General features: G+C 38.9%; 1 protein-coding gene across 2 annotated transcripts in view; it reads right to left on the minus strand.

The window, feature by feature from the left end:
* Window positions 1–1,439: 1,439 nt before the first annotated feature.
* Window positions 1,440–24,729, minus strand: part of bmp2k (BMP2 inducible kinase) — an 87,497-nt gene continuing 64,207 nt past the window's right edge. For both annotated transcript variants that reach the window (XM_059988718.1, XM_059988719.1), the window contains exons 10-16: window positions 23,940–24,100; window positions 21,990–22,129; window positions 20,140–20,241; window positions 17,019–17,272; window positions 16,081–16,238; window positions 13,488–13,601; window positions 1,440–3,709 (exon numbers count right to left, since the gene is read on the minus strand). In XM_059988718.1, coding sequence (XP_059844701.1) covers window positions 2,310–3,709; window positions 13,488–13,601; window positions 16,081–16,238; window positions 17,019–17,272; window positions 20,140–20,241; window positions 21,990–22,129; window positions 23,940–24,100 — 2,329 coding nt within the window. In that variant the 3' untranslated portion in view covers window positions 1,440–2,309. The remainder of the gene's footprint in view (window positions 3,710–13,487; window positions 13,602–16,080; window positions 16,239–17,018; window positions 17,273–20,139; window positions 20,242–21,989; window positions 22,130–23,939; window positions 24,101–24,729) is intronic.

Consider the following 24,729-nt stretch of genomic DNA (forward strand, 5'->3'; position numbering starts at 1 on the left):
GGGCCGAGACCCTTCGTCAGGACTGAAACATCAACAGCGCTTCTCTCTGTAGATGCTGCCTGGCCTGCTGTGTTCCACCAGCATTTTGTGTTGTTGTTTGAATTTCCAGCATCCGCAGATTTCCTCATGTTTGCACACAGTTCTCTCTCACTTGGACAACAAAGACACTTATGCCAGAATCCTGTACATTGATTTCAGTTCAGCGTTCAATACCATCATCCCACAGAGACTAGTGGAGAAACTGTCGCTGCTTGGCCTTAAAATTGCCATGTGTCACTGGATTTTGGATTTCTTGACAAGAGAGACCACTGTCAGTCTGTGTTGGCAGGAACATTTGAGTCCATCACACCGAGCACTGGATCCCCACAAGGCTGTGTGCTTAGCCCATTGCTGTTTATACTGCTAACACATGACTGTGCAGTCAGATTCAAGGGGAACCTGATCATTAAATTTGCTGATGATACCACAGTGGTGGGGCTCATCAACAAAAATGATGAAACAATGTACAGGGAGGAGGTCAAACACCTAGAGAGCTGGTGCAGTGACAACAACTTGATGCTTAATGTCACCAAAACCAAGGAGATGATCGTCGAGTTCAAACGGTCTCAGCCTGAGCACACACTCCTCAGCATCAATGGTTCCACAGTGGAGGGACTGGAAAACATCCAAGTTCCTTGGGGTGCAGATCTTGGACAATCTCACCTGGTCCAGGAACACCACTGGGATTGTGAGATTGCACTTCCTGAGGAAGCTTAAACAAGCATCACACCCCACTAACATCTTAACTACATTCTACAGAGGCGTGGTTGAGAGTGTGCTGACCTTTTGCATCACAATCTGGTACTCCAGCTGCAGTGCTGCCGACAAAAAAGTCTTACCGACTGTGGTTAGGGGAGCAGAGAAGGTTATTGGGGTCTCCCTACCTTCTGTCCAAGACCTCTTTCAGAGTTGATGCCTCCAGAAGACACGGTACATCATTAAAGACCCTTCACACCGTCTCCATGAACTGTTTGTTCTTCTGCCATCAGGCAAACGTTACAGGAGCATCAAAACTAAAACCACAAGTCTACTAAACAGCTTCCTCCCACAGGCAGTCAGACTGCTAAATAGCTGCTCTACCTGACTCTGCTTTGGACACTTTTAACTTGCACTGTACGCTTATAACTTGATTTTAACCAACATGTGGCTGTTGTGTTTTACTATTTATTGTTATGTTTATTATTTAGTGTTGCGTTTGTTATGTTACGATTGCACTGCTCCTGGGAAACGCTGTCTCATTCTGCCCTGCAGAGCTGATGTACAGTTAGAATGACAATAAGGTTTTTGAATCTTGAATCTAAAGTTCAGTCAGTAATAACTTAGCAAAATTCCACAATTACTCTACAAACCAATAACTATGCACTCTAGGTTCCTAAAATAAACATTTCTTACTCAAAACATTGTAACCATAATTTCAAGTGGAATTTATTGCAGGTATCAATGAATAAAGGGAGTGTGGCAATCCAATCCCTTCAACTGTTAAATACTCATTTAACAATACAGTTGCAAAAAAAACGTAAAATGAGCAAAGCTCCCCATGTATTACATAGTGGAAAGAAAACCACTAAATGTAAATGATAGTTGTAACAAATTTTAAACTATTAATACAAAAAAAGAGACTTGCTCATTTTCAAGTCTCCAAGTCTGAAAAGTGCACTTTAACTGTATCGCAGCAATACAAAGACTATCTACTAGATGTCTGAGTTCCATTCACACAAAAGCAACTTGGCTGAATGCAAGCATTAAAATATGACAGACTTATTACAGGGGTATTAAAACTCCAGTTTTAAGCATATAGTTGTTTGGCTTAACTGGCTGCATATTATGATCACGTTACAAACTGCAAAACATGTGGCATGATACTTTGCTAGCCTGAGGATTATTCTGCAGAGGAAATCATTGAATCTGCCTCAGAAAAAGCAAACTGCAGAGTCTATAATCAGGTCTGATTCTTCTGCTTGGTGATTTCAAATGCTAGCTGTTTTTTTAGTTCTGCAAGCTCACATTATTGATTTTCACACTGTTTTTCCAAGATAAAATTAGGAATTACAGTAGGAAGTTATAAATCCCTTAAAATATGAAAGCGGGAATGGAATGGATTGCACACAGTCTATTTCCACAGATTATTTTTGAGAATAAGTGTAAGCTGGGAGCTCCCCCCTCTGCAATGGCTCAGAGGTATTGAGTAGCACGGGGAAGAAGCCCTGCTCATAAGGCCTTGTGGTGGAAAATTAGTTTTAACAAAGCATATAGTCTTTTCTATTGGAAGACTACTGTTTGGAAGGAAATGGTGCTGCACCAAATGGATCAAAATCACCATGTTGAGGTGCAACACTGTGTAAAACTAGTTCAGTAAAGGGCACTGCACCAAAATCATCAGTTTTTAGCCCGTCTCCAGCATGAAATGTGCCATGTACAGAACTAGGTCTGGATCTGTTAGCGACAGGATTGTGGTCTCCTCGATCACTTAGACAATGGTATTGAGAGTTTCTGGCAAGGTCTTGGGGATGGAATGGCTTGGCACCAAAAAGGTCAAGAAGGCTTTCATCAGTAGCCAATAAATGGCATTGCTCTTTTCCATCTGTAAGAGCCACACCAATATTCTCCTTAGAATCAGAAATATTCAAGAATTCATTGCTACTTTGTGAATCGCGTCTCCCTACTTTTTTGTGCCTGCGTACTCGCTCTGGAGTTCTATAGTTAGGTTTGGTAGATTTCCTTGTAGTTGTTGGTGTGCCATGGTGGCGTTTTCCATTGCCATTAGAAGCTTCCTGTTTGGTGCGACGTTGTCGAGAAGAAAGTTTCTGTAAACTGCGCTGCTTTAATCTGTGCTGCTGAGTGGTGACCCCCTCAAAAGGAACATGTCCAAAAGCATCCTCTTTGCTCTCCTCTCTATGCTGAGCAGGCTGATGTGGCTGAAATGGGGTAGATCCAAACATGTCCACATCATTAGGCGAAACAGGTGGTGTTTGTGTCAGAGTACTTTCAACACAGTAAATAGGATGAGGTAATTTTCTGGTAAACGGTGCATTGCTAAATACATCAAACTCTTCCTGCTCCTTAACAGCAATTGTTTTGAAGGATGCTTTTGGAATACTCTCTTTATTCTGCATTATTTTATCAAGTTGCATATGCTGCTGCAAACCCACAAATGGCACCGCACCAAACATATCTACTTCATCTTGTGTTTTGACACCTTTGATTCGAGGCGAGTCTGGAGGGGTGATGAGTGCTGCTGCCGACTCTAAACTTGCAATACTTTCACCATCAGCATTGTATTCTGATCCTTGCTCTGTTACCGAAGATCTTTCTCTATTCTGATCAAAATCAGAATCAGAGCTATGCTTTTCTTCTTCACCCGCTTCATCTTCATCAGATTCCATTAACAGTGGCCTCTGTCCAAATGTTTCTGGTTCTAGATCATTGAACTCTCCGTGTTCACTGTGGAACTCATCCTCCTCTTGTTCTTCCTCTTCACTGCTCTGAGGAGAAGGTGGGTCAGATTCAAAATCGCTATCTGAGTCTTCTCCATTTTTTTTGTTCTGCAAGATACTTGGGTCATTTTTCTCCTCTTTGCTCTGGTCGCTGAGTGGAAGTATATAACCTTGTGTTCGGGATTTAAATGCACTGCCTGAATTTTCCACATTTTCTTCACTTCTTGCACTTGTTCCTAAGGAGAAATAACATTTGTACAATAATTAAATTGTAAAAATATTTAGGGAAATAAACAAGAATATGGTAAGTTAATCTTCTTAATGTTTTGAAACAGTTATGCTAAAATCCAGCTCAACTGAACAGAACAAGTTTCAACTGCCAGCAGTAAGGATCTTGTTCAAAATTAGTTTGATTCCAGTGGCAAATGTGACCCTAAGGATCTTTCTTAGAGACAGTGAGAACAGTTGCATACAAGTGGCATTCTTGCAATAAATTCAAAAACGTTGCTGGGTTCTAAACATGCAATTGTTTGAAAGTATGATTTTAAAGTCTAAAAGCTAAAGATTACAGTGAAAGGACACAGGTTAAGATACCAGATAATAATTCAGAGGAATATTCAATTCCCACCAAAAAAAGGGGAACATGATTTTGTGGAATAAATCAAAGACTTGGAAATGGTGACCATGAATCTACAGAATGGTTGTAAAATTCCTCATTCATTAATGTCACTAAGGAATATGAAATTTGCTATAATTACCCACTCCTATCCATTTGTGACTTGTGACACAAATTTAAACCTATTACTTAATGAACTAGTTTAATAAGCCATGCAGTTGTATATCTTAGGAAAAAAATCCTACTCTCTTAAAAAAAATACAGCCAGCCAGACAGTCCATCCAGCATTAACTAATTAACTAATGAATTTGAGTCTAGTTGATCCACTAACCTCTGGGCTCTGATTATTATCAGTTAGATGTACTGCTGTACTGTCTGGTTAAGCAAAACAACAGATGCTTGCACTTGCAAAATTCCAGTTTAGAAAGAGCAATGATGGGCAACTGAGGAGCTCCTCCGTTGTATAGAAGGGACAGCAGACCACTCCAATTCAATCTACTGTCCTATTGTGAAGGAGAAGTCACTCAATAGTAATAACAGTAGCAATAGTATTCCTAAAGGATGGACTGCATGGGGGAATGAAAGTGCAGAGGAAAATGTCAGAGAAGTGTCCTAAGTGAAAGAATGGGGGGCAGGGTGTCAGAGCAAGTTCATTTAGATCCACAGATGAATACACAATTGTCAGAGACTTTATAAAAACAGTCATAAACAAGTATGTCCCTACAAAATCATTATCTTCCCCAACCAAGTCCTTGATGAACCAAGAAATCCTCAATATCCCAAGTGCCAGATCAGAGACATAAGAACATAAATAGGAGCAGGAGTAGGCCATTTGACCTGTCAAGCCTGCTCTGCCATTCAAATAGATCGTGGCTGATCTGACCACGGACTCATCTCCACCTACCTGCCTTTCTCCCATAACCCTTAATTCCCCTACTATGCAAAAATCTAAAAGCCTGTCTTAAACATATTTTCTGAGGTAGCCTCCACTGCTTCATTGGGCAGAGAATTCCACAGATTTACCATTCTTTGGGAAAAGCAGTTCCTCCTCATTTCCATCCTAACCTTACTCCCCCAAATCTGGAGGCTATGTTCTAGTCTCAAGTCTGGTGACCAAGCTAGGAGAAGTCCAAGTATGTTCTCCACAAAGCTATCTCCTGGGCAAGTTGCACCAATTCCAGACCACTCTTGAATCAATGAAGGATGCTTGACAGTTGTGGCAGGGCTTGAATGCTACCACTTCTTACAAAGGGAAATCCAGCGGCATAGGTAACAACAGGGCTTTGCTTCCAGATCAGCTCAATGTTTTCTATGCTTGCTTTAATTATTTAAACATGGAGAAACCATTATGAACTTCCATAGCCCCCGATGCCTGTGAATTCAGTCTCAGAGACCGACATGAGAGCATCTTTCAGGAGGGTGAACCCCTGGAAAGCATTCAGCCCAGATGGGGTACCTGGCCAAGCACTAAAGATCTGAATATGTGGAATGGTCCAGGTTCCAAGCCTACACTAGCATTGCTTCCCAGCTCTTCCTATGCTACATCAATGACTGCACTGGTGCTACTTCCTGTACCCATTCTGAGCACATAGATTTCATCAACTTTGCCTCCAATTACCATCCTGCCCTCAAATTTTCTTGGTTCATTTCTGAGACCTCTCTCCCCTTTCTCGATCTCTGTCTCCATCTCTGGAGACAGTCTTATCTGCTGATATCTTTTATAAACCCACTGATGCTCACAGATACCTGGACAATACCCTTTCCCAACCTGCAACTTGTAAAAATGTCATCATCTCCTTTCAATTCCTCTGTCAAAGGTTCAAAAGGTTACTCTGTCTTCACCACATCTGCTCTCAGTATGACAGTTTTCATTCCAGAACTGAGATGTCCTCCTTCAAAGGAAGGGGCTTCCCTTCCTCCACCATCAACACTGCCCTCAACCACATCTCTTCCATTTCGTGCACATATGCCCTCGCCCATCACCTATCACTTTGTACTTCTCCCTCAGCTCCCCCCAACTTCTTTTTCTGACTCTTCCCTTTCCTTTCCAGTCCTGAAGAAAAGTCTTGGCCCGAAACATCGATTGTTTGCTCTATTCTGTGGATGCTGGCTGGCCTGCTGAGTTCCTCCAGCTTTCTGTCTGTGTTACTAAAGACCTGTGCTGATCAACTGGCTGGAATGTTCATGGAGATCTTTAACTTCTCTCTTTTGGTAGTCTACGGTACCCATCTAATTCAAGCAGGCTTCAATGATACCAGTGTCCAAGAAGAACAAGGTAACTTGCTTCAATGACTATCATCCAGTAGCACTTACATCCACAGTGATGAACCATTCTGAGAGACTGGTGTTAAAATATATCAACGCCTGTCTGAGAAGCAACTGGATCCGCTCCAGTTTACCTACTGGCACAACAGGTCCACAGATGATATAATTTCCTTCATCGTCCTTCACTCAACCCAGGAATATCTGGGCAGCCAAGATACATACATCAGAATGTTCTTTACCAACCACAGCTCAGCATTCAATACTATCATCCCAAGACCTCTTCCTCAATACCTCAGTGTGCAATTTAATCCTTGATTTCCTCACTTGCAGGCTCTAGTCAGTTCAGATTGGCAACATCTTCTTTAGGACCTGCATCAGCTCATAAACCTGTGCACTTAGCCCCTTGCTCTGGTTGCTTTATAGTTATGACTGTGTGGCTAAGCACAGCTTGAATGCCATATTTAAGTTTGCTGTCGACACCACTGTCATATGCAAAATGGTTACTTTGTCAAAGATAGTAACAAATTAGCATATTGGAGGGAGATTGAAAATCTGGCTGAGTGGTGCCACAACAACCTCTTACTGCCAGAGAAACTAAGGAGCTGATTATTGACCTCAGGACGAAAGGGTCAGCAACTTTAGATTCCTCAGTGTTGTCATTTCAGAGGACCTGTCCTGCGTCCAACACACAAGTGCAAATACAAAGAAAGCGTGGTGGCGCCTCTACTTCCTTAGAAGTTTGGAGAGTCGGCATGACATCTAAAACTTTGACATGCCGCCCTAGATACGTGGTGGAGAGTATATTGTATGGCTACATAACAGCCTGGTATCCAATGCCCCTGGATGGAAAATCTACAAAAAGTAGTGGATATGGCCCAGCCCATCATGGGTAAAGCCCTCCCCCTCCATTGTGCACATCTACAGAGAACACTGTCACAGGAAATCAACATCCATCAACAGGGATTCTCATCACCCTGGTCATGCCGCCATCAGCAAGGTGGTACAGCAGCCTCAGGACTCCCACCACCAGGTTCAGGAACAGTTATTACCCCTCAACCATCAAGATCTTGAACCAGAGAGAATAACTTCACTTGCCCCATCACTGAACTGTTTGCATAACCTATAGACTCACTTTCAAGGACATTTCATCTCATGATCATTATTAATTATTAGTTTTTCTCTTTTATACTTGCAGAGTTTGTTATCTTTTGCACACTGGTTGCCTGCCCTCTTGGTGCAATCGTTCATTGATTCTATTATGGTTATTAGATTTATTGAAAATGCCCACAAGAAAATGAAGTTTAAGGTTGTATAAAGTGACATGCAGTTGCAAGAAAATGTTTTTCAACTCTTTACAGTTACTTGGTTTTCTACATTAATTACTTATACATTGTGGTCTGTTCTTCATCTAAGTCACAATAATAGAAAAACATTCTGCCTAAACTAGTAACACACAAACTGTACTTTTCATGTCTTTATTGAACACGTTGTTTAATCTTTCACAGTCCAAGCTGGAAAAAGTAATGAACCCCTTGTATTTAATAACTGGTAAAACTTCCTTTAGCAGTTGTAACATCCATCAAATGTTTCCTGTAGCTTCTGACTTGCACAATGGCGAGGAGGAATTTTAGACCATACCTCCATTAAAAAAAAACTGCTTCAGTTTATCAATACTTCTGGGATACCTTGCATATACCACCCTCTTCAGGTCATGCCACAGCATCTCAATTGTGTTAAGGTCTGGACTCTGACTGAGCCATTCCAAAACACAAATTTTCTTCTTTTTAAACCATTCTGTTGTTGATTTCCTCTACTGTTTCGGATCATTGTCTTTTTGCATCATCCAACTTCTATTAAGCTTCAGGTGATGGACTGCTACCCTGATATTCTCTTTTAAAATGTTCTGATACAATTATGAATTCATTGCTCCCTCAACGATTGCAAGCTGTCCAGCCCTGAGGCAATGAAGCAGTCTAAACCATGATACTCCTTCCACCATGCTTCACAGTTGGGATGAGGTTGTCGTGTTGGTGTGTAGTGCCCCTTTCTCCTCCAAACATAGCGGTGTACATTGCTGCCAAAAAGTTCAACTTTTTGTCTCATCTGTCCACAGAATATTGTCTCAGAAGCATAGTGGAACACCCAGGCAGTCTTCTGCAAACCTGAGCTGTGTAATGTTTTTTTTTGGAGAGCAGTGTTTTTGTCCATGGTGTCCTTCCATGAACACCATTCTTGTTCAGTGTATTTCTTTAGCAGATACATAAACAAAGTCTTTATCAAGTTTTAGAGCTTTCTTCAGGTCCTTTGCTGTTACCCTTGGGTTCTTTCCACCTCCTTCAGCACTGCAAGTCGGGCTCTTGGTCTGACCTTTGCAGTACATCCAGTCCTAGGGAGAGTAGCAACAGTACTGAATTTCCTCCATTTGGAGACAACTTTTCTTACAGTGGACTGATGAACACTCGGGTTTTTAGAAGTGCTTCAAGTAGCTTTTTCCAGCTTCATGCATCTCTACAATTCTTCTTCTGAGGTCCTCTGAAAGTTGTTTTGATCGAGGCATGGTGCACATAAACAGATCTTTCTTGAGAAGAGCAGGCTGTGTCAGTAACCTGACTTTTTGCTTCTTTTTTTTCATATATATAGCAGAGCTCCTCGACAACTCTCACCTCCAAACTCATCTCATTGGTCAGAACACCTGGCTCCAAATAGCCTTTGTTGAAATCATTATCCCGGAGGTTCACATCATTTTTTGAACCTAGACTGTGATTGTTTTAATGGTGTACTCAGTAGTACACCATTGTACTACTGTAGTACAATTGTTTGCGTGCATCTAGTTTAGGCCAATTGTCTATTATTATGACTCAGATACAGTTCAGACCACACTTTATGAATAATTAATGCAGAAAATCAGGTAATACAAAGTGTTCACAAACTTCTCGCATCTCTATATGCACTTTGATAATAAATTTGCTTTGAACTTTGACGCTGGGGTCTAGGGCTGGTTGACACTGAAAGATAGAAGATTCAGAATGGGGAGGTTTGAAAGGTCAAGTGGATGAAGAGTAGGAAAAGCCAGATGGCTGAAATGGACATGGTCATCTGTATGCCGTCTATGTGAGCTTACACATTTGCTGATGTGCATTTGCATGTTAATGTATTTTACACAAAGCCTGGCCTCTCGTCTTTGTGAATAATCTTAATACATCACGTTCTTGCTCTGTCAAACTCAGGTGGCAGTTAGTGTGTAGTAAAGCCCTATCCACAATGAGGTTGCTCACTTGTGAGCAACCTCCACTTAAATGTGAGTTTTAGGAACAGGAATGTCAGAACCCTCAGATGCATCAACAACAGCCCTGAATGTCATTATGCTACCACAGTATGGAAGCTCACTTTGATATAGCATCACTGCCATGCTTGAGATATTAAGAATTTGGACAGCACACACAGCAAGGCCAGAACATTTCCATATTCTGAAACAAACCAAGTGAGAAACCCTAACTTCATAGAATGCTCCAGAGAATGAGCTAATTCAGTGCTCCCCTATGGAATGGGAACATCGCACAACTCTCTAAAGTCATTCTGAAATAGAACTAGCATGTTTTGGTCATTGGCAAACCTGCTCCAACCCTGGCGCCCAGATAAGCTAAAGGTCTTTAGATAAATTTTGGTTTAAATTCCATGGTGAAATAAACTGGCCACCTGAACAACTTCAATGCCAGAGCCAGGAAACATCAATTATTACTTTCCAGAGAACTGCTTAAACAAGAGTAGAGAAGCTGTCTCTAATGGAATTGCTTTGGTAGCAAAATGCTTGTAGGATAGTTTTGTCCTAGAGAGAAAAAGAACAAGACCTCATGGCAATATCCTTAATCCAAGTGCTGTTGTCACCTACTCACAGAAAAATCGGCTTTACATATAATATCCATAAAATAAAAATGCATACTATCAGCTTATCATTCCACTGTTCAGACATTGTCACTAAAATCTCCAATGAGACCCGGAAAACGCAGACTATTTCCCCCACTTCATAGGCTACATCTCAATAAAAGCAGGTACTGAAGAAATTCACTATTGCCACTAGATCATCAGACACTGGATCAGAATTAGACCATTCAGCTCTAGAGTCTGCTCTGCCATTCCATCAACACTGCTTTATTGTCATTGGCTCATGGCCATGGTTAAGGCGTTGGTCTAGTGATCTGAAGGTCGCTAGTTCGAGCCTCAGCTAAGGCAGCGTGTTGTGTCCATGAGCAAAGCACTTAACCACACATTGCTCTGCAATGACACCGGTGCCAAGCTGTATCAGCCCTTGCCCTTCTCTTGGACAGCATCGGTGGCGTGGAGAGCAGATTCTTGCAGCATGGGCAACTTCCAGTCTCCCATACAAAACCCTGCCCAGGCCTGCACCCTGGAAACATTCCAAGACACAAATCCATGATTTCTCGAGACTAACAGATGCCTATTATTACTTTATTATCTCTCAACCCCATTCTCCTGCCTTCTCCCTGTAACCTTTGACACCCATACTAAGAATCTCTTAAACTCTGGTTTAAATATACACAATGAATTGGCGTCAAAATCAATGCTAACATTGCATTTAATAAACTTTGCTTCGTCTGTTAAACGAAGGTGTTAGGTAGGGCTCCGGTGTGTTCCAAAGTAGCCAGGATGGAGCTTAAAAATGGACTTTGCGGTGCTAGAAGGGGACACGAGAACACTTCGGTGAGCAGTATTATGGAAAGCCCGAAGGGATTCTACACATATGCAAAGACTTGAGGCTCACATTGCCATGGATTCAAAATCTATACTTTGAAAATAAAAGACAGTCAGAATATAAATAAACTGATTTATCATTCAAGGTAAATTTATATGTATATTATAAAGCAGGCTGTCACAAAAATGCACAAACTTGACAGAAATCCCATCAGAGTTACTTATACACCCTTTTTTGGCAAAGCTTACTCAGCAAGCTGGCAATAAAATGATTTTTAAAAATGGATGCAGAAGCAGTATTTTACCAAAGAACATCAATTTGTTTCTGAACAAAATCAGGCTTGAAATTATTAATCCACTTGATAACATCTGAAAAAGTAAATCTACATAAATCACTAAAAGAAATTTTAACTTTTCTGTAATGTACAAAGGATTATTACAAATTGCAATCAATGTTAAAACCTCTCCAAGTAGCGGAACACAAAAACATATTTAATCACATATGATGATCCAAATCTTTTTTTAAAAAATTGATGTTCTTTTTGTAGACAACAGATTAAAACTGATGAATGTCTTGTAACTCGTAATTACATGCTTTGCACTGCTGTATCAGTAAGAATATTCAGACAAGGACTGAATTACAAACACACTTCCATTGTCCAACCAAAGCTGCCAGTAACAGTTTTTTTTAATTAAAAAAGAGTACATCTTGTAAGGCAAGTCCCTCTCAGTCTGTTCTTGCTACTTAATTAAAATTTCAAAGTTGAAGGTGGAAAAGGAGTGAATTGAGCACATTCTGGTCTGTTAAAATCTGAACTGTCTTAAAACTAAACTGCTCTCTTAAGAAAAGTAACACCATTCCAGAAGCAATTTGCCAGAATGACTTCAACATTTAAAAGCCTATTTCCTCTAATTACATCTATTGAAGTTTCCAACCCAAAATTTTTGTCAATGCTCATCTACAAGTCAGTATCTTTGAGATGTTTATATTTAACAGTAACACAGGGTGCCAGAAGCACTCAGTTGCAATGGCATGTTGTAGAAGCTAATATTAGTATTATTTCAACTGCCATAAAATCTGTTGTATTAAATCAGGGTAGTTTGTTTGAACAAAGCCATTTAATGTCAAATTTTAAGAATGCAATGATTTCTCTTAATTGAAACATTTTTCTGTTGTTAACTTGCTGTGTATCTTGTGTAAAAGAACATACAGCCTGTAATAGGATGACCATTTTTCAAACAATACACCTCTAGTATCATTTGATTTTCAAGATGCAATGATGAATCTGCCCAAAACTAAAAGTGAACTAGGATCGTATATGCTGAACAAAGTGGAATCTTATGAAGTGCAATTATTGGTCTCCGATTTCGTTGATTTCTCGCCGAAGTGTACTATTGCAATAACAATCAAAAAAGGAAGATGAACTATGGTAATATCCCCTGAAAAACTACCATTCCTTTCACCTTCCTAACACTATCAATATCTTCTTCATAGGATGAATGTTACTATTTCACTTTGTTAACCCTTACCACCTATACCAGCTTAGCACAAGTGCCCATTAGGCCAATTATAAGGTGTCCCTCATCACTGAACTAGAAAGAAATAGAAAATGGTAAAAGCTCATTTCATCTAGGGGTGCAGGAGTGAGAAGACAATTCACTATTATATAGAGATCTACCAAGATCCATCAGCCAGTCATATCCAAAGGAGGCTGCAAACTAGGCTGGGGAGACTCAGAGTTAATGCCACAAATCACTGAAGGCAATGATCTTGTTTTAATTTAAAGACAGCTCGAATAACAGGGCTCTAAACTATTTTTTATAAGTAAACCTCAAACTGGAAACACAGAGTTAGAGTTAGCTACAACTTTTGCCAGAAAGGCAGTTAATAAAACATCGCCAAAAGAGTTCATACAACTTTTGAACCCAGTCTTTCTCAAGACATTCATTTATGTTGAGTGGTATATAAGCTTATAATAAAAGATATATTTTTCAATTTGTGCACTGAAATAGTTTGTGAATAGAAAATAGCGAAGTAGATGCTATCAGAGAAAAACAAGTTATTTTTTATAAAAAATAAGGAAACATGCTCAAAACCACATATACATCAAAGACACTGCCCAGACATTCTGCCATTTGTCCAATGAATCAAAGCAAATTACAACTGAAGAGGCAAAGAATTATTAATTACAGCAGCTGATTACCCACCAAGATCCATATAGATTTGCTTGCAGCTATGCCCAAAACTGGGTTATTCTCGAATAGAGGCCAGCTTTGGGCATATCAACTAGCAAATTGATGTAGACAGCTGTGGACAAAATCAAAAAGAGCTGTGCAGACCTTTGTAGGTTCCCAGATTTCAGACTAGAAAACTTCCAGAAAGCATAACAAAATTAAAAGAATTAGATGAATGTTAAACTAACCTGTTTGTGAAACGAATGGAACACATCCAAACAAGTCTTCCTTAACTGGAGTTTGCTGAATGGAACGTGGTTCAGTCTCGTTCTCTATGCTTGTTCCTCTCTGCTCTGGTTTACCTATAAAAAGGACAAAAATATTCCGTGTCTGATAACATTAGCTCAACTTACACAAATCATACTTCAATGAGCAAGAAACAGTATGAAAATTAGTATAAAAGTTCATTATTGTTTAGTATATGACAATGACTGAGGAACAGGTCCTTGGCCTCTGGCATCAGATTTCTAAAGAGACCCATGAACACTACAGCTTTTTTAACTTTTATTTATTCTGATTCTGAGCTGGTGCCAAACCGACTGAATCAGGACTATTTAAAAGAAAATTAAATGTGGATTTTAGCTAAGTCAGAAAGAGCTTCTTGATTACAGATTTTCCAGTTAAGCAGCTGCACCATTTTCTTCCATCTTTTGGACCATGATTTGTATATTTTCAACTGGATGGCAACAATAAGAGGGGAGAAAGTTTCCCTGATACTTAGTTTACCTTAATAACTATTTTCACCATTTGAGAAGGCTGGGTAGGCAGCCTAATTTACATGAAAATTATTTGTATGTTACAATAATGCTCTACTTCAGTTATCAGGAAATTTAGTACACGGAGATATCACCAAATTACTCATTTTCATAGGTAGATGGCTAAGGTCACAGACCTGCCACAAGAATTTTCTGCAGAAAAGCAAAAACAGGTCTGCATTAGGTGCTACTATTATGAGGCAGGAGGGAGCATCCGTAAGATCCCACATCATCTTAGGATGTGAGAGTTGAACATCCTGTGAAACTGGAGCAATGAATAACTCTGAAACTCTGACTGTTAGTGTAGTGTAGGATTAAAAAAGGTTATAAATGATATCCGTCCTCCAGAATACTAACAGTTAACACTTGCCCATCATTTTCATTGGCTGCTGTAAGAAAACTGCCAGGAAGGCTAATCAATGCAACTTCCTGCCTATACTACACTTTTATTCAGAGATTATCATGGCCAAACTTAACAGCATTGCATTTGTATAATATCAAGGCAAAAGGCATGCAAGCAAAATAAGTTGTCAAAATCTAATCACTCAGGTTAAAAGGGCATTCAGGTATTAATATAACATGGCAATCAACAAGATATATATTATAAATTTTAGATCTAAATATTGCTCTTACAAAATCTCTGCTGACCTTGCAGTATTCTGCAACCAGTGTAACTTTTGTTCTCACTTAAAAATATCCCAACCTCATTTTCAGTGGGTGGCTCTCCATGCACTTCTATCCTTTGAACTATATTCTGACTTGCCCTGTACAGTTCCCATCAAGAGAACTTCCAGAAGGCCAATGGAACCATCCTTTGTAAAAAGTCCCTGTACTTCAACTGGAACCTCAGCAATTAAAATGAGACTTAGTCATTAGATAGGGTACTTGGGGATTTCCAAAGTAAAATGCCTGCAGAAGTAGTTGACTCTCAGCTCAGAAAACTGCAAAAAAAATGATTTTAAGAAACATTAAAATTTTAAGAACACAAATGCAGGAGGAAATAAGTTTAATTCTCTAGTTTATTTATAATTTCATGTATTTATCCCCTCCCCATTGAAATAATAGGAGCATTGCTGCATTTAGTCTAATCTGCCTCAGGCTGCTCAAATATTCCCTGCCACAATGTAAAGATTTCGAAGAGGACCACAACCTTGTCATAGGGTTTGGAGGCTTGCATGCCCCAATGACCCAGAGGGCTATGTTAGCTGGAGTCAGGGTTTTATGCCTTGGCTCTTGGTAAGGTCACCCATGCCAAAAAAAGTCAGGGAGTAGAGGCCAGAAAAAGAGTGGTCCTCTGGTCCTCCATGTTCAGGGGTTCAACTCAGGGTTAACAACCCTGACTACTAAAACAAAATTCTTAGGAAAAAAGCAATGAAGAATCCTTCTACATATTCCTGAGTCTCCACCTGGCACTTGCATGACAGACAGTAGTGAAAACTGAGCTACTGATATGATCTGAACATTGCTAGAGATAAAGCAACTTCATTTCTTCCCTAAATGCCAGGGGTCTAACAGGCAGTAGAGTAGAAAGAGACAAATTTATGACTTCCAAGCAAGGAAATACCAAGGTATTCAACAGTTATGCAAAAATGTCAGTTTCTCAAAAAAAATTCAAACCAGTGTGTTTTTTTTAAACTTTGTAATAAATGCAAAATTCACCATACTTAACACCATGTAACTGCTTTATATGAATTGTATTTAGTGGTACAAAAGCTTACCAATGGTGCCATTATCGGATTATAAACAGGATTTTAAACATTTGTTAGTAAATTTCAAGCATGATTAAAACAAGCTGATGGATACCATTTTCTTTGTTCATAAGATTTCAGCAATATTTATAAATTAAAAACATTAAAAAGTATGTAATGTGATAGTTATAGTTAATCAGATACTTTTTTCCTTAATAGCTCACACATTATGACTACTATTAGTTAATTATGTTGCTAATTATTTTAAATCATGTACAACTTTAACAATAACAGTAATTTTAGCTGGGAAAGGAAGATAAAGTCCTTATCTCTCTTACATGATCTAAGCTGATCAAATTCCCGATCAAGTAATTCTTCTTCAGTTAACTTTGAGAAGTTGTCCTCTCCAAAAGGATTCCATCCAGACATGTCAGGAGGATTACTGATATTTTGTGGAGAATATTTGGAAACTCCATCTAAATCTAAACATGGTGGCCTATAAAATGGAAAATTCACTTAACATAAAGCAAAAGAATCCCAAGTATTCCATGTAAAAACAATTTCAAAGCAAGTTAAATATATAAATATTCTAGTCTGCCATTTGTTGTATTCTTCATTTCCTTCACAGGTCAATATTTTATTTCAAAATATTTTAGTGCTATTCAGCAAACTTAAAATAACGCAAATACAAATACTAATCTCTAGAAAAACATTTTGCTGGTAATGTAAGATATGTCACACTAGGGAGATATTCAAAGCAAATTAAATTGAATCATAAATAACTGAATTAATCTAAACCAAACAATGATCAAATAGTAGCATACTTCAGGTGATTTTGGACCCAAGCTTCCCAAAACTTTTCAACATCTTTTCCCCCTTCTCTAATGTTTGGGTGTATTTGTCAGGACTGTGTAAGAAATTAAAAATGGAAGAAAACATTCAGTGATAATTCTAATTTGGATAACATCATAAGACATTCAGTAGCATTAAATTCCCTTCTTCCATGCCTCTTTGTTAGTCATAAAGTCACATTGGAATTTGATCTCATTACCATATTGATCAATACATTTCAGGAGGCAACATTAGAAGTAGCAATTTTCATCTTAGAAAATCTCAAAAAAGTTTGAGTGATTCTATCAACTGCAGACATTATGCATTTGTCACAAACAGTTCACGCAGTGAGTCGACCAGCTCACTCTTTTGCAGTTAATTTGGAGCAAATTTCCAAAATCATCAATTAATATTACTAATATGTTCCTCTTCTCACAGTACTTACCTAAGTGAATTGTTGGCAGGTTCTGTCATTAGTCCAACAGGCTGCATCGAACTAATTCCAGTGACCACAAACGTTGCACCATATGAGACATCATTCTGAATCCTATGATGGCCGGCAGTTTGATGAGAAGTTGGGGAGGTTGGAGAAACGAAAGGTCTTAAAGGAGCTTGGCATTCATGTGGTGATGGCTGAAACTGTGGATGCTGGTGCACAGCAACCTGAGATTGCACAAAAGCCTGTGGGTACTGCTGTACCTATTAAATTTAAACATTACATGTTTAACACAATCACAATCAGATATAAACAGTGCAATGTTTATCTTATTCAAAACCAACTCTTTAAAATAAAGTAAACTCAATAGCAATCACACCTTTAATAGACTGATGTATTAAAAGATGCTTTCCAAAAACAGAGCTGGAAGAGTTGAAAAGGTGATAGAAAATGATGAAATAATCAATTTGAAAAATCAAAATGTAGCTTTAGAATAAAGAAGCTCTCCAGGAATACAACTGCACTTGGATTTACCAAGCATTAAGTGAAGACGAAGCTGGGGAAGGATGTAAAGGCACAAAAGGGCATACCATCATGAACACTGCAATGAAATGCCATTTATCAAGCTCATGAACTCTTGCACACATTCACCTAGCCCATTTCCTTACTACATTCCAAACTAGGACTCAGTAAAGTCTGCTGACAGGTTAATGAAGTGGACCGACAGATGTAGAAGACTCCAAGCAGCATTTTAGGAAAGACTAATGAAAGATACTTTAACTTAAGACCCCTGGCAAAGGGAACACAGTCCCACAATGCAGGAAGTTTCCTTAAATTATCAGAAAACTAAAAAAACTCACTCTGCCCAGATTTGCCCAACCTACCAAGTAATGACAATATTTTCCATTTCTGTTATTAATTTGGTCACAGTTGGAACACTGCAATCCAAGGAACACCATTACAGGAATACACTGTTTCATATTTTGCAATCAGGGTAAAGAAAGAACACTGCTTGGCATTCATCTTGACAAATGTTTCCACAAAGATTTAGCAAATGCTGCAGCACACTCCCCTTGTTCAGTCATTACTTTGTTTTCAGCAGCCCAAATGGGAAATTTATAGTTGACTGATGACAGCAACTTAAGATTGAAGAATTGTGTCAGATGGCAATGTAGGAAAATACACTTAATTACAGAAATAATAAGACTTTGGCAAATACTTGCAATAAAGAGAAAAATAAATTTAAAATGTTAAAAAGGAAATTTGAAAAAGCAATCTGTTTATTTTCTTGGAAGAATGTGACACTTCTACGATAATATTTTTCCAAAAAATGTTTACCAAATACTATGTTGTTAAAAAGCTACTCCCCACAGAACAACCCATAAAAGAATACCCTGCTCCAGATACATGCTTTAAAACACAAAGAATGGAAACTGCAGTCAGACATACCGTTCTTCTAAGCTACTTTATGCTGCCTATGGCAACAGCATGTAGAGAAATCCCACCTATTATACAAAGAGTGATGACAACAGCTTCAGTTCCTGTCACAAATTCTCTCCCCAAAACACTAACTCCACTCTTTAATGCAGTCTAGCTAAACTAAATACAGCTTAAGTGTGAGAAAAACTTCAATAAAATATTTGTTCCATCCCCTCCGATTTTTACTCTGTTCAATCCAAAATTCTGCTCATCTGGAACCACATCCTTTTGAATCACCTTCTATGCTTGCTGACCTACCTTGGCTTCTGTTCTGTGAAAAGTATGATTTTTTAAAAAATCTCACTGTAGATTTACTTTATCCAGTTCCATAACTTCACCCATTACAAAATATTCTGTCCCTTTGCAAATCCTAGATTTATAATCACTCTATCCTAGATGGTTATATTTTCTGCTGCCTAATAGCTTTCATATCAGTCTTAGGCCACATAAAAAAACGAGTGATTGGAACTCAGAGCTACTGTTAAATAAGTTAAGATTCTGAAATGCACCCAAATTTGATTTATGCAGTCCATATAAAGTTAAGATTAGCCGTGGAGCAATTTACAAATTGGAATAATATATAAAACTGGATAGAAAATGGATAAAATTCAATGGAGGTAAGCATAAAGTTTATCTGACAGGAGGAAGGAAAACCAGACTAACAGCATACTCCATCACTCTTGCTGGAATAACTTAAGCTGCTGAAGCTGAAAGGATGAAGCAGCTTTAAAGGAGTAAAGCAAAAAGTCTTTGGAGAGAGAAATAAAGTACAATCTCAGGTCAGTTCTAATGGTAGATTCCAAGCTAGCAGAAAAGGAAAAAAAGCAAAGGTTTGTAATACACAGTATAGAGGGAGATTAATTGACAACTGATGTTGCCAGGCAAATGGAATGGCATCAAAAAATGAGGAAACAAAGAACATCCCAGAGAGATAAATGGGAATAGCAGAAATGCCAGCACAAAATGGTCATTATCAACACATTTAAAGCCAGAAGCAGGGCCAATTTCAACCAAAGCAGAATATTCTCAGGGATGACCAAACAACTTTCTGATCAGACCACACTTGGGAGTTATGGTCGTTCAGATAAATTGTGGGGGTGGGGCTGATGGGGGAAAAAATCTTCTGAGATCCTGCCAAAATACCCATGAGACTCACTCCTGCTTTAACTAGACTCAGCTACACCAAAAATATGGTGACAAAATGTAATAGCAAGAATCAAATTGAGAATCTCTTTAAATTAACCTGCAATAGAAGATCAAGAGATCATAAAAATAAATTAGTAATGGTGAGTCAGCCAGGTGGCTAGATATTACCTATGGATCTAAGTTGCTGGTAAATGCCAGGGACTGGTCAACCCTGGCTAGGTCACCTGCAGGAGTGTCTGATGTTGAAAGACTCAAAACACCTGATGACCCCATTACATCACTGATGTGTCCCAGCTTCAGTAAATGGTGAGCTTAGGATAGAAGTCAAGATTTTATCTTTGAAGTGATTAACAAGGAGAGGATTTTCAGTGGTAGTGGATGCAAAATCCTCACAGGGGCTGTGAAACTATCAATCTAAGCTTCTTTCTTCTAACAAAACAGAGTTACTCAGTTACCTGATCCAGCTGACAATAGCAACTTTCTCCACCCAAAGGGCACTACTTACCATGGAGTAGTGAGGCAACTGTTGTTGATAATACATTGGCTGTATTAGTTGATGCTGTTGTAACTGCTGCTGATGTACTGATGACTGCAAAGCCTGTTGATACTAGGAAAAATATCAGAATAAATTATGTATAGAGCAGTAGTACCAAACCCTTAAATACAGCAGTGTTACAAAGGTACTAACAGTAGCAATCTATTGGAAACAAAAAGGAAACCTATATTTATGTTGTATCTTATACCAAATGATGTGATATCAATATGCTGACATGTTGCAGTTGATGAAAAACTGACTGAATGGACAAATGATAGTTCACAAAAAATATTATTCCACAGGCAGTATAAATAAACAAGTAGTTTGGAGTAGAAACTGCTGGAAATCCACATCGATTTGCAGACAAGCAAGTAGTGTTTCAAGTCAAAGATTCTTCCTCAGCTCTAAAAAAGAGAAAAAAGCTTGCTAAGCTGAGGGGTGAAGTGTGGGCAGTGGGGGGGTGGCAGGTGCTCAGGGATGTATCTGATGAAATCAGGAATGACCACAGAATTAACTTGTAAAAAAGCTTAACTGTTTAATGACTGCAAGGGAATCATCACAGCAAGAACACAGAACACACGACAAAAGAATGTAAGAGTTGCAAAATCCAGAATAGGAAAACACATGCAGTAGATCATGCAGATTTGCACCATTGATGCAGACTGTACAATCGAGTTACTTGTAGCTGCAGTATTCAACAGGGTCCAGAAGGCTGCAACATGCCCAGGGAGAAGGCAGTACTGTTTCTCAAGCTTACATTGCACCTCATTAAATGCAGGACACATACAGATCATCAGAATAGCTATGGAATGGAGATTAAAGAGGCAGGCAACAAGATGATCAGGGTCAATCCTATGATTGAACACATATACATCATATGGCCCCATAGCTACCACTGCTTTACTATATCAGAAACACTCCTTGCAGCTACTTCCTATATGACAAAGAGATTTAAATCTGAAATGTTAACTGTTTCTCTTTCCAAAGGTGTTGCATAACCTATTTTGAGTATGTCCAGCATGTGCAGTTTTTTCCTCCCTATCTGGAGGAAGAATACATAAATAACATCCTGACAGTAGAAGCTAAACAGCTGGCCTAGACACCTTGAAAGACAAAAGCAAATTAATGCACCCAAAACTGATCTATGTTAACCTCGGGTAGTTATCACTACAACAGCTCCCACAAATCTTAAATAACAATATATTTCACACTATGACCAAAAGATAAATTGAAAAATTTAGACTAAAAATTAGAAATGTCCAGCACATAAATTAAAATATCAGATGTACAAAATAAGGCTGTAAGATTAATGAAAAAGGTAACTGAAGTTTAATGCACTATGAAACGGGACAGGCTCAGTTTCTTTCCTCAGTAACTTGGGAGTAAGATTTATTTTTGTATTCTTAGAGCAAGTGAACACATAAGAAAAAATCCTATATGAGGCAACTGATTAAAACAAAATATACCAATACAGACTAAAATACAAATTATCTACAAATCCCCATGTTTTGGTATTTGGCATAGCAGGGAAAGGCCCCTGCCCTGCCTTTAAACTTACCTGGTTCACTGGACAATTCAATACAAGTGAACCTAAAAGTATCTGGGGATATTAATAGAAATGATGCCCAAAAATCTTTCAGTCCAACACCAAAAATGTGAGTGCCACATTATAAATTTTACTGTACACAGCTACAATCCCCTCAAAATGTACTGCCATTTCAAAACTGCTAATTTGCTGAACCTGTACCCTGGTGCTCTATAATGCAAATGATATGAAAATAACACTTAAGAAATTATATTTTTAAATCGTTGACTGCTACCTTTTGGGCCTGACTAATGTGTTGCTGTTGTTGCTGTAACTGTTGAAGATGGTGATGCTTCAAGTCTCCCTGCTGTATCTGCTGAAGACTGGTCCCCTGAGCCATATGGATTAAATGTCCATTTCCAGCTAGTGTAACAGCTGTGAAGAAATTATGTAAATTAATAGCAAGCTACCAAGCTTACTGCTAAAGTTAAGCTATATCCAAAACTGATAAATTATTAAAACATATTTTGATCTACTCCCACAAGTATTAAACTCCAGATCTATAACCTGGCTTTCTTTTCATTAAGTTGTAGTGTCCAGATAATTACGGTTTACTGCATGGCCTTTAACTTGGCACACCCTGTTAAGATTGATACATTTGACTAGCCATTCCACATTTAATATTAACCCTAGAGATTCTGCAGATGCTGGAAATACAGAGTAACACACACAAAACTCAGCAGGTCAGGTGCCATCTATGAAAACGAATAAATAGCCGATATTTAGTGCCGAGACCCATCAATAGGGGAAAAAAAGGAAGGGGGAAAGATGTCAGAATAAAAAGGTGGCAGGAGGGCAAGGAGGATGAGCTAGAAGGTGATAGGTGAAGCCAGGTATATGGAGAAGAGAGAGGTGATAGGTGAAAAAGGCAATGGGCTAGAGGAGTAGAGTGGTCCATGGGAGAAAGGGAAGGAGGAAGGGGGGTGAGGAGATTGAGAAGGGGTAGGATGCCAGAGTGGGAAACAGAGGAGGGAAGGGAGAGGGAAAAAGACTGGAAGGAGAAATCAATGTTCATGCCATCAGGTTGGAGGCTACCCAGATGGAATATGAGATGATGCTGCTCCAACCTGAGAGTGGCCTCATTATGGCAGAAGACATTTTGAAATGGGAATGGGAGATAGGAATTAAAATGATTGGTCAGCAGGAAACTTTGCTTTTTGCAGATGGAGCAGATGTGCTTGACGAAGTGGCCTTCCAGTTGATGTCAGACCTCACCAATGCAGAGGCCACATCGCGAGCACCACATACAATAGTTGACCCCAACAGATTTGCAGGTGAAGTGCTGCTTCACCTGAAGGACTATCTGGGGTTCTGAATGGAGATTAGGGAGGAGCTGAATTGACAGGTATAGCATTTCTGTCACTTGCAGGGATATGTGCCAGGAGGCACACTAGTGAGGAGGGATGAATGGACAAAGGAATCACACAGGGAGTGATCCTTGCAGAAACCCTGGGGGGGCAGGTAAAGTAAAATACTAACACCTTAAGTTAAGGATTCCATAACAGCCTGACATCAGATACTCACCCAGCTCAAAGCCAACCATCTTGTAACTTGTCAGCAATTCTAGCCTTCTTAGCTCAGAGATACATCTAATTAGACAATTATCTGCCTGTGTAAGATAAAGTTCCTTAAGTACTGGAGGTTTTATATTCTTAAGGCAACCCTCCAACTAAGGAGATTGCAGTTATATGTCTCATCTCTCTGCAGATAAACTTTTCAGCATCTTTACTGGTCAGTGATCCAAAATGGATCTCTAACAACATGGTCCTAGCCACTATAAATTAAAGTCTGTCGGGGATCTTCCCAGCAGAATCATTTCAATGCTTATCTGGGAAATTTTAGCCAAGTGTTTTTATTCCTCCACCCCACCCCACCCCCCACAACCTTATCTTCAGATCCCCATTTTTCCCTTGCCTTCATTTTAATGGATTAATTTGCAAGCATACCATAATGCCTTTCTAAACAGAAGTATCCACAAATATCACTGAATTTAGATTGTGATGCATTTCCCTAAACAAAACTAATAGAAGGATCACTAAATCCAGAACCACAAATTTCCCCATCTAAATATTTATGCAAAAAAGTAGAATTCAAAATATTCAAAAGGTTATAATGCCTCAATTCCAAATACAATATTGACACGTTACATATTAATTTAAACAGTTTTCTTTCACTAAGGAATTACCTTTTAGTCCAGGATTTCCAGAGTCACTTGAAATTGATCTTTTTAATGGAGTTACCGTGCTCTGAATTGGTAAAACACTGGCATTTACAGCACTGGTGTTGGCTTTTGGTCTTCGCCTTGGTGCTATTGATGTCTCTGTTGGTCCTACTGCCTCACTTAGTCTGTGGAAAACATAGACACTTTAACAGTAAAGAATAACCTCCAATAACAATGAAGTAAATCATTTTCACAAGAGCATCTAATAAACATAACTATTTATTCAGCTTGTATTGGACTAAAAAATTCTGCATTTGCCAGAATGTATGCACTTCCCATACTGGAAATATCAATAAATTGTAATGTGAACAGTTACAAATTGGAATGAAGTGCTAAGGGCCTACTACTCATTGGATCTGCTCCATTGATGGGAGAGGATAGCTCCTTTATAACAGATTACTTCATGAGAAATCAGCCTGATCAACTTTCTGGCCAGGCAGGAATTAGTCTCCAGATGAGACTGCTACAGTAGGTATGATGCAGAAGCAGAGTGGGGTAGGGGAATTGATGGGAAGTTTACGATTGAAATTTAACATAGCACTGATCTACGACCCATATTTTTTGAACATTTAAATTCATGCTTCTGTTTTTTCAAGAATTACACACATTCACAATTGTACAGAAATGTATTTGCTTGTAAAATTCTACTTCACTGCAAAGAAGATTAGCAAAAGAAATTAATTTAACAACACTTAGAATGTAGGGGCCCATCCCACTCAGAACTCTACATTCAGAGCTTCACCACAATTTAAGC

The sequence above is a fragment of the Hypanus sabinus genome, chromosome 14 (assembly GCF_030144855.1).
Source record: "Hypanus sabinus isolate sHypSab1 chromosome 14, sHypSab1.hap1, whole genome shotgun sequence".
Lineage (NCBI taxonomy): Eukaryota > Metazoa > Chordata > Chondrichthyes > Myliobatiformes > Dasyatidae > Hypanus > Hypanus sabinus.